The 11,408-nt window shown below is 29.2% G+C and overlaps 1 protein-coding gene across 1 annotated transcript in view; it reads right to left on the minus strand.

Moving 5' to 3' along the window:
- LOC111619794 (DNA polymerase theta-like) overlaps nt 1-11,185 on the minus strand; it is a 34,502-nt gene extending 23,317 nt beyond the window's left edge. Inside the window, exons 1-5 of the mRNA XM_023361610.1 lie at nt 11,035-11,185; nt 8,994-9,063; nt 4,597-4,780; nt 3,480-3,772; nt 3,231-3,387 (exon numbers count right to left, since the gene is read on the minus strand). Of these exons, the coding sequence (XP_023217378.1) occupies nt 3,231-3,387; nt 3,480-3,772; nt 4,597-4,780; nt 8,994-9,032 (673 nt within the window). The 5' untranslated portion in view covers nt 9,033-9,063; nt 11,035-11,185. The remainder of the gene's footprint in view (nt 1-3,230; nt 3,388-3,479; nt 3,773-4,596; nt 4,781-8,993; nt 9,064-11,034) is intronic.
- Nucleotides 11,186-11,408: the final 223 nt, after the last annotated feature.

Consider the following 11,408-nt stretch of genomic DNA (forward strand, 5'->3'; position numbering starts at 1 on the left):
TCTTACACTTACAGATAGATTTCAGATATTTAAAATGTCTACTTAAATTTTACAAATACATTTGAAATATAAATCAACAACAAGTTGCTCAACTTTCCCGACAACATTTAAAATTTTGGTGGTGCCATCTGTAATCATATTTTATTTAAAAAACTTGTTATATTTTTAACTATTATAAAAAGGCAAAAATCTTAATTTTCAGGGTAGGGATGAATTTTATAAAAAATTGTAAATGCTAATAGTGAATAAAATCGTCATTAAGTATGACCCTACTTAAAATACATACCCCTTTATCTCCTTAACCACCCTTGACTTTAAGCCACCAAAATGTAATAGCATCGATCCCCCTAATAAACAAATCTCCGTGCAAAATTTCAAAAATTTTTGATAAAAAGCAGGGGAATTATTAAGCTTCAAACAGGGTGAACAAAATAGTGCCCCCACACACTAACATCCATATATACAGAAAAAAAAAACCCCAAATTTTTTTCATTCCTTGACATTTCAAGTCCTCTTAGTCCAAAATGTAAAAATCTTTGTGGGATAATTTTTTGACTGATTGCCACACTTTCCCCTGTTATATATAACAGCTGGAAAGTATATATTCAGGAAAGTAATATATATAATTTTGTAATAAAAAAAATCTGCTTGAAAACTGAATTTTAGCTAAAATACATGGATGGATCAAATATAAACAGTAATTTTGCTATTCTGCTTACCATGCAGTTCCTAGCTAGATGATGTAGAGTGCAGTTGATGTCTGGTTTGTGAGGAGCGGGGAACTGGCTTGGTTAACAAGTGCATTTGGTTCTGTTGTCAGTACAGCCATGACCGAGTAAAAGGTACATTCATCTGTTGCACAATGCATCATCATAAAGTTTTTAACTAATGGAGGCATTAAACCCTCAGAAATTTTTAGTTGATTGAAGGCACAGTTTGGGGACAGTACACTGTCTCAGAATCATGAGTATACGTGAGCCAAAGAATTTAAGGGTGGGCAAGAACGTGTCTAAAACGAAGTTCATGATCAATGCCCAAGGACAAGCCTTACAGATGACAACATCCATGTCATTCAAGAGCTTATTGAACTTGATTGCTGGTTAACTGTTGAAGAAATATCAACAGAAGTGGGTACCAGCTATGGAAGTGTTCAATCTGTTATCACTGATCATCTTGACTTCAGAAAAATTAGTGCCCATGCACACCGCGTTCTTGACAAGGAATAAATTGGAAGAAATGGACTGGGAAATCCTCAAACACCCTCCTTATAGTCCAGACTTGTCCCCCTGTGACTATTTTTTGTTCGCACCCTTGAAGGAATCACTTGGAGGAAAACAATTTGCAAGTAATGAAGAAGTTGAGGAGCATGTGCGCAATTGGCTCATAGTTTGCCCTCAACCTTTTTATGAGAGAGGGATATTGAAGCTTCCAAATTCTTGGCAAAAGTGTGTAGAGTTTGCAGGAGGATATGTAGAGAAGAACTAAAGTTTTCACTTGTGTATATTATTAATCAATAAATGTCTAAAAAAATTACCGTTTATATTTGATCCACCCTCGTATATTTCTGTATGATTTCTATCTATGCCATTGCATAAAGATTAATCTAGAATAAGCATCAACAATTTAAAAAGATATTATTTATATTAAAACAATAAAGAAGGATTAAACTGCATGCTTCTTGCCCTTCTGTTTATCATTATTAATTATTTCAATACTATTATCAATTTAAGGTTGCAATATCTTTTAGGGCGTATCATATGTGGAGACCGATTTTCAGATTTTAGTTTTTAACATCAAAAAACAATACTTAACCCTTAACTGGTTTCTTGGGGGCCACGCGGCCCCCACGCGTCATATTTTTATGATTTTCTAAAAATCTAAATATCATGCGCAGCTGCCATTTTATGTAATCTCATTACGTCGCGACTCTTAGCGAGTGCCAAATGTTTGGCCCTGTAGCACTTACAAGGATAGAGCTACGTACCTTCTGGGGGCCGCGCAGCCTCCACGATACCAGTTACGTTGGTTTTTTGTGGAAATGTGTTTTTATGTTTTTTTTTCATTTTTACAATTATTTTGCAAAGATATCTCAATCTTGCATCAAAAATTCAAAATGACTACAAAAGAATCATTTGAACTGCTAATAGATGATATTATACAAATTGCTAGATCAAGCCGAAATCTTCTGAAAAGAGTATGTTGTTATTTTGTGCTGGAAAAAAAGATGGTAAATATGCTACTAAGTGCAACAGTTGTTTGAAATTTATTTGCAAAGTGCATAGTACTACAAAAATACTATGTGATAACTCTCAAGACTGAACTATGTAATTGAGTTAAAATGTTCCTGAGTCTTAAAAATAGAAGTGATTATATTACCTGTGGTTTTTTTAACAAATGATAGTTAGAGGCTATAAGAGATACTTTTTTATAAGATTAGTTTCTTAAGAATAAGAAAAAAAAATATCTTTGGTAAAAACTTACAATAGGGTAGATTTTTGCATTGTTCAAAAAAGCATACACCAAAAGTTGTAACAATTTTGTGATCTCTTGTAATAATTAAGTAAAGAAAATTATATAAATAAATAAAAGTTGATTATACTAAAGAAGGGTTCCATTTAGCATTTATGCACTTTTGAACTGTCACATTTGTAAACTTGCTCTCTAAAGGCAAATTTTGCTTGGGGGCCGCGCAGCCCCCATATACTAGTTACGTTTGAAAAATTTACGATATCAGTTAAGGGTTAAGTAATTTTACAACAAAATTCTTATTCAAATTTTCAGCCTACTAATGTATATGCATTTTGGTATCATGCTGTCATCAGTTTACATTCTTTTAGGCTGTTCTATTATAAATTAATATATTTAAATATGTCCAACACGATTATTTTAAATATGTCCAGAATTTTAAATACATTAATTTATAATAGAACAGCCTACAAATGTAAACTGATAAGGGCATGATACTGAACTGCATATTTATTAGTAGGGTGAAAATTTGAATAAGAATTTTATTGTAAAATTAGTTAAATATTATATTTTGATGTTAAAAACTAAAATCTGAAAATCCGTCTCCATGTGTGATAAGCCCTAAAAGACATTATAGCCTTAAATTGATAATAGTAATGAAATAATTAATAATAAAAAGAATGAAAAAATCAAAACTGATTTATAAAATTGCTATACATTAATTAATTAAAATTAATAAATTTTCAACTATTTTTAAAAATTACCTATTTGCTGAAGTCTATTTTCTTCCAAAAGTCTATTGATAAGTCCATTTGCTTTTTCAATTGTACAAATAGCAATATCTACAGTATCAAAACCTCCAGCAGGGGAATGACATCCCATATATCCATCAACTCTAATTCCAACTTCAAAAAATAACTTCTATATTAAATATTAATGCCATAAACATTTCTATCAAGAGGATTATAATGGAAAAATGCATAAATCTTTTATATTCAATTTATTAGATTTACCTGAAAATAGAACATTTTTTCTCTAGCAACAGCAACAAAAGGTAAAACCATAATAGCTTTCCTTTTAAATTCTAATACTTTCTTTAGCATCAAGATTTCTGCAACAATAGTTTTCCCAGCACTTGTTGGAGCAGAATAAACTAAATTTCCTCCATTCAATACTTCTCCAGTTAATAAACATTCAGCTTGCCATTTAAACATTTCTCTTACACCAAATTCTTCATACTTTTGTACAACAGTCTGTGGTAAACTCCAAGAAGATAAACATTGGATATTTTGAATTTCACCGTGTTCTGAAAATTAAATGTCAGAATGTTTGACTATAAAATTTTATTTAAAACTGCAATATTTCAGAAATTCATTTGCAATTTGTAAATTTTAAACTCTTATAATTAAAAATAATCACAATACATGTAAATTCATGTAGCATAATATCTATTTTATCTAACAAGTTTGTTCAAACATCACTCACAATACCTTGAAAACAGTTTCAATTAAAAAAAATATGGAATTATATTACAAAGTAAAAAAATGAAATTTGCATGTAATATATTATTGCATTATTAAATAAAATATAATAAGCAAATATTAAGCAAAATTAAATAAAAAAATTAATTTAATTGAAAAAATTTGTCAAAAAACAAGGTTATCATCATGATCAGTTTATTTGTTCAAAACATTTTGAAAAATGTATCAGTTGTGTGAATTACTAAACTTTGTTTTTTAATTAAATAAATATGTTTAATTTCAATTGCTTTCATTTACTTTTATACATATTCCACTGTATTGTATTTATAAAGCAGAAAGTATAAGACACCAGAACCAAGGAATTACTCTTTAAATAGTATTTAACAAATGAAGCAATTTAGTTTACATTTATAACTAAAAAATCTTTCCAATAGCTATCATTTTGCAATATGAATTAATGTTCTATTGTTTTAAGAAAAGTGATACAAAATTAAATAAACTTCTTATATAAGTACATGCATGCACTTTTTCTTTTTGATATAGAACATGATATAAACATAACACACAAAATTTATTTTTAAAATGATATTCATATATTATGTAAAACTGTATTTTTAAAAATTAATTTTATAAAATAAAAATATCTTACTTTGAATTCTTATTCCATTACATTCAGATTTTTGTCTACTTGAATCAAATTCTTTAAATTTATTCAAAGCTTGTGAAATGCTGTTTGAAGATTCATTAACTGATGATTTCAAAATAACTTCATTTATTTTGTTTTTTCCATTATCATCTTCAATAATATTTATAGAACTATGACTGCAATCATACTGAAATACATAATTAAAAATTTTTTAAAGTGATAAAATATATAAAATAATATTTATCTAAAAATTTTTCATTATTCAACAAAAAATTAAGCATAAAAAATTGTAAAGCTTTCAAAAAATGTATGGTCCATTACAGGTTTTTGTTCTTAATCTGTTTTTGATGTGCAAAAAAAAAAATTACAAGAAATAATTTAAACTTCAATATTATGAGTACAAAAGTGAGTGTTTTCACTACATAAAATGAAGAATACTAAACATTTTATATATCTAAATAAAACTAAATTTAAACTGACATTTTCATTTCATTTTCTGAAAAAAAAAAAATTTGCTTCATTCCTATCTAAAAACGAAACAAAATATATAAAAATTTATGAAACATTATTCAAATTATTAACTAATTATTAACAATTAAATTATAGCTTAATTACTGGGTTGTTCGGAAAGTAATTTCGTTTTTCTGTGGAAAAAATACACAATATTTTTATAATAAATAAATATTTTGTTGAATTATTTATCGACCATTTTGATCAAATATTTGTTGTCATCATTTCTGGTAGTAGCATGATTTCACATTCATAAAAGTTTTGATTGTTGCTTACAAAAAACTGATCCAAGTGATTTTTGACATTGTCATTTCAAGTAAATGTCTTACAGTTAAAAAAAATTTGTATAGACCGGAACAAGTAATAATCTGAGTGTGCTCGATCTGGCGAATATGGTTGGTGTGATAGCACGTCCCATCTAAGTTATAACAGTTTCTGACGAGTTACCAAACTTGTGTGAAATTTGACATTATCGTGGTAAAACACTACACCTGTTTTGTTGATCAATTCTGGCTGCCTTTTCTATTTAATGATATTACTCAATTTGTTTACTCAATGGCAGTACACTTTCGAATCAATTGTTACATTGTCTGGTAAAAGCACCAAAAAAAAATTTCCTTAAAATCCCACCAAAGATAGCATCTCTCCTTAAGAATATGTGGAACTCATATATCAAGCTTTGAAACAAAACCAATTTGTTTCAAGTAATCATAAACAGTTCAATTTGACAAATTTAATCTCTTAGTGATTTCACGTGTTGTTATTCGGCAGTTTGCTTCAATCGGTACCTTTTATTTTGTTTTCATTGGCTTCAATTGGCCATCCATAATGTGGTGCATCTTCAATACTGAAATTGCGAGAACGAAATTTTGTAAACCAGTTTTAGCACTGTTATTCTGTCAACACATCTCCACTATACATGTCACATGATTTTTTTCTTGCTTGAACGGCATTTTTATTTTTTTGGTAATAAAAAAGCAAAATATGTCGAAAATTCTGCTTTCGATCTTACATATTTGATGAGACACAAAAAATAAACAATTGCACAAAATCAAACAAAATTTTTTATAAATATGCCTTAAAATGCTAGCTGTCAAAATATATAATAATAATACGGTTTAGAATAAAAATGGCAGGAAAAATATGACTAATCCATCTAGTGGTAAAAAAAACGAAATTACTTTCCGAACAACCTAATATATAAGATTGATATAAATATGTTGTTTTGCTTTATTACTAATTAATAAGACAGTTTAATTAAATACCGTATATATTGAACTCAAGTAATGTATTACACTAAAAATTAAGAAATCTTTTTATACTTAATTATATTATTAAACTAGCTGCAAGGACCCACTTCGCTGGGTTTTTATTTGTTCGTACATTTGTATGTAATATAGTTTTTTATATATATAAAAGACTGTTTTTCTACGTAATCTAGAATCTAGCTGCAAGGACCCGCTTCGCTGGGTTTTTAAAAAGTAACGATAGTGAAGATTCAGATAATTACATTATAGCCAATCTTGCCTGTTTTCACAGAATGCAAGAATTAGGTCCCCCGTTTCCAGACTAATTAGAGACCTGGTCCCGATTCTATTTCTGAACATCTCCTGTCCACGTCCGGTCAAACGAACTATTTTCAACGTTTCTGGAACGTTTATGATCATTCTATAATCGAACCAATATTCGAATTTTATGTTCGAATTTAATTCGAACAAATTCAAACAAAACATTCGAAATATAAGGACCTTGAATAAGTTCTCGCTGTTTTCCAACAGATGGCGTTACCAGAACCACGTGTGTTTATTTTTAGATGGTGACGCATCTGTAAGGAAGTACAATAAGTGACCTTGAAATTCAGTATACGTCATTTCACCGAAGTGTAAACAACTTATTTTTTCATTGTGTTAAACATGTCTAGTTTTGTGCCAAAAAAGAGTATTTGCGGGGAATTTTATTGCACTATTTTATTCAAAAAAAATCTGCAGCAGAAGCACACAGAATTCTTGTTGAGACTTATGGCGACCATGCTCTGTCGGAAACAACATGCAGAGATTGGTTTAGACGCTTCAAAAATAATGATTTTGATGTTGAAGATAAAGAACGATCTGGTGCACCAAAAAAGTTTGAAGACAAGGAATTAGAGGCATTACTTCATGAAGACTCATGTCAAACGCTAGCTGAACTTGCAGAATCATTAGTTGATCACACAACAGTTTCGAAACGTTTAAAAGGATTAGGAATGATTCAAAAGCAAGGACATTGGGTGCCGTACGAGTTGAAGCCGAGAGATGTCGAACGGCGTCTTTTCACATGTGAACAGCTGCTTCAACGGCAGAAAAGGAAAGGTTTTCTGCATCGTATCGTGACGGGTGACGAAAAATGGATACACTACGATAACCCTAAGCGTAGAAAATCGTGGGGTAAGCCCGGTCATGCATCAACATCGTCAGCAAGGCCGAATATCCATGGTTCGAAGCTTCTGCTCTGCATTTGGTGGGATCAGCTAGGTGTAGTTTATTACGAGCTGCTCAAACCAAACGAAACTATCACGGGAGATCGCTATCGACTACAATTGATGCGTTTGAGCCAAGCATTGAAGGAAAAACGGCCGCTATATGAGCAGAGACACGACAAAGTGATTTTGCAACATGACAATGCTCGGCCACATGTTGCACAACCGGTGAAAACGTACTTGGAAACGCTTAAATGGGAAGTCCTACCCCACCCGCCATATTCACCAGACATCGCCCCTTCCGATTATCACTTGTTCCGATCGATGTCACATGGCCTGGCTGAGCAGCACTTTCGTTCTTATGAAGATGCCAAAAAATGGGTTGATTCTTGGATAGCCTCAAAAAACGTGTCGTTTTTCCGACATGGAATTCAAATGCTGCCAGAACGATGGGAGAAAGTAGTGGCTAGTGATGGACAATACTTTCAGTGACGTGTTTATTACGACTTTTTTTAAATAAAGTGTTAATTTTCACAAAAAAACAGCGAGAACTTATTCAAGGTCCTTATAGAAAGCCACTTTCAACCACTTTCAAGCCCATATCTCCCGCACCCTTATAGCTATCGAGACGCAACCAACCCTACGCACGAATAGAGACTTGGGGCTACTACCACATACAAACACCATTCACGTGCGATGTGTAGTTTTTGCGAAAAAGTGAAATATAGGGACATACATGTCCATTTTTATATATATATATAGATAATATTTTAATTACAATAAAGTACTATAAGCTTGTAATTATTTGTCATTTATGCTTTGATTAAATATGGAAGATAAATAATATGGAATGGCTTGTTGAAAATACAAATCATGTTATAATTAAATAAAAAGTTAATTTATATATCTATCAGCAATTATCCTGTTTCAAGTTAATCAACATAACAAGCATATACCATTTTAAAAACTTCTTAAGTAAATGTTCTTGTTAAATATTTCAATAAAAAATTCTGTAAGTTTGTCTGTTGTTCTGAAGGACCTAGGTTTGAGTGTAGATTAGATTCTTGGAAATTTTCATGGGTAATTTGAACTGGGTGGCCACAACCAACCCAGCTGCTCTGCTCTGTGTGAGCTTAGTCAAACCCACAATAGTATGAAAAAAAAAATTCTTAGTGCCACAGAGTAGAAAAGTTTAAAAAAGTTTTAATGAACTAAATACTGCTACTTTCAAAAAATGTAAACTGTTATATTTTCTATATTTTCAATCATAAATATGATTGTATTATATTGTATTATAAATATTGTATTTATAATTAAACATTTCTTCTTAAAAATAATTTTAAAGTTTAAATAAATTTCATATAATTCATTAAATTTGAACAAATATTATAAGACATACTCTAAAAAAATTGCACATAGTAATTCTTTTTCTTACCTTTTTATTTTCATTAATTGAAATTTCTTTTTCATTCATTTTCTTAGCATTTCCTTGATCTGACTTTTGTCTTGAAATAAAATATTAAAAAAACATATATTAACATATACCAAACATATTTAGTATTAGAAAACAACAATGCATTTTTTTTGAGTCAAATATTAATTATCATCTTTTTAAATTCAATTAACCAATTATTCAGAAACTATCAATATTAAGATACAGTTATATTATATTATACAATACATGTTATATTTAACAGTAAAATAAATAGATAATAAATGTAATTTTCACTATAACGTTTTAAAAACAAAACATAAGAATTTCTAATTTGTAGACAGATTTGTAGAAAAATCTCTAAAACTTTTAACTAACTAACTAAAAAAAAAAAAATGTTTGCTAGAAAAGTATTGCTCTAAATTGTGGAAAGAAGATCATATCAAAAGCAAAAAAATAATTTTTTTAATATTGAGTGACTGATTCTATTAAATCATCAAAGAATAGAAGCGTTCCTTTAGCCACAAGAATAACAGTATCCCTGTTTTATTCTTGTCATGATGAGTAATACCCTCCGACAATTTCCTTATCAAGAGGCTTATTAAATACATGTGTATAATAATATAAATACATAGTGCAGTCATAAATTTTAGGGTAGAAATTATAAAAAAATCAAAAACACATGGGTGAAAGATAATTAAATACATATGTATAACAATATATCTTAAATGCATAGTGCAGTCCATAAATTTTAGGGTAGGAATTAAAAAAAAAATCAAAAGACATGAGAGAAAGATAATATATATTTTTTATTTAAACTACAATCCACTAGCAAGTGTGCAGGCTTTAGAATTGTCACAATTTTTTGGGATTCACAGAAAATTCCTCTTTTCCAAGTCTTTAATTCTATTATGAGATATTTATTTTTTGTTTATAATAATACTTGTATAATTTTTGTTTTGATTTATGTATATGTTAATTTTCTCTGTAATAATGGATGGATTATGATATTTTTTTGTGTAATGTACATGTAACAAATTATTGTATACCCCGCATCATGGGCTCTGCCTAGTATGTCTGATTAAATAATTAAATAAATAAATAAATAATTCTATTATGACTTTCTGGATGGTAGAAACATCCGCAAATTACTATTTAAAGGATACTAATTTGCGGATGTTTCTACCATCCAGAAAGTATTAAGCTTCAATTTCAACTTGAAAAAGAAAATAAGCCAGGAGAAAACTGGTTAGTAAGGGGTGATAAAAGTTCGAGATTTTTTTTTTGTGTGTCAAAATATGACACATGCAACTTTGTGAACAAATGCGTTATCATGAAACAAAATATCTTGGGACCAGCATGCAGAAAGACATACATGCGAAATGCATTTCAGAGACAATCCAGTACAGTACTGGATCAAATATATGGCTTCCAGAAATCCAGAATTACAGAAAACCAGCTATTTTTGATACTGACTAGTTTTGAATTTGAAAGTCTGTAGTTCATCAAACAATGTTCAAATGAAATAAAGTGGCTGACACAATGGTGCAGCCACTTTGCTTTGTTTCCCATGGTATAAGAATTAAGTGGCAGTTATAAAATAAAATACTTAGGAATCTTGGAAATTTAAAATAAATCCAATTACCAACTTGGAACAACAATGAATTAATTTCCAAGATGCCAACATATTATTCAGGGTCTGGAAATTGCTGTATGAATTGTAAGGTGACAACCAGCTCATATCATAATTTTTGGCTTAACACTTGCACACTTTAAACAGTTAATGTTCTCTTTAGTCAAACCTTAAATTCTGTAATTGTATTGTAATTTTCATCCTATACTTGTAGCAACTAACAAAGATCTAGCAATGTAGATCAAAAACATTTGTCCTTAATAAGTTGAAAGGTTTTATGTTAACTTTTACCTTTTTTAAAATATAACCTTTTAAATTATAAAATATACTCCTTCCATTGTTTAAACTTTTACAAATATTTGTCATTAAACTGATTTTTCAAGATTAAGAAAGGCAGTTTCTTTTTCTTACCTGTTTCTCCAGTTTTTCAGTTTTATTCTTTAAAAACATTCAAACATTTATTCTTTAAAAATGTTTTCAAATTAATTTAAATTCAAAATCAGTATATCAAACTGAACATATGATATATATAACTCATAAAATAGAATTTAAATTTAAACAGTTGACATTCAGAATAACTTACATTTGAATTTTAAAATATAATTGAAAAATAGATTTGAAATGGAAAGTTTGTTTCAAATAATGTAAATAATTCTAAATATCAAAATTTAAATTATTCTAAACATCAACTACTTAATTTTGTTTTTCAATTTTCAATTGTATTCTAAATTCAAATTTAAATTATTCTTAATGTTAACTGTTCCAATTTATATTCTATTTTGGGA

This window comes from Centruroides sculpturatus, unplaced genomic scaffold (assembly GCF_000671375.1).
Source record: "Centruroides sculpturatus isolate CEXI.00-Female unplaced genomic scaffold, Cexi_2.0 scaffold178, whole genome shotgun sequence".
NCBI classification, from domain to species: Eukaryota; Metazoa; Arthropoda; class Arachnida; order Scorpiones; family Buthidae; genus Centruroides; species Centruroides sculpturatus.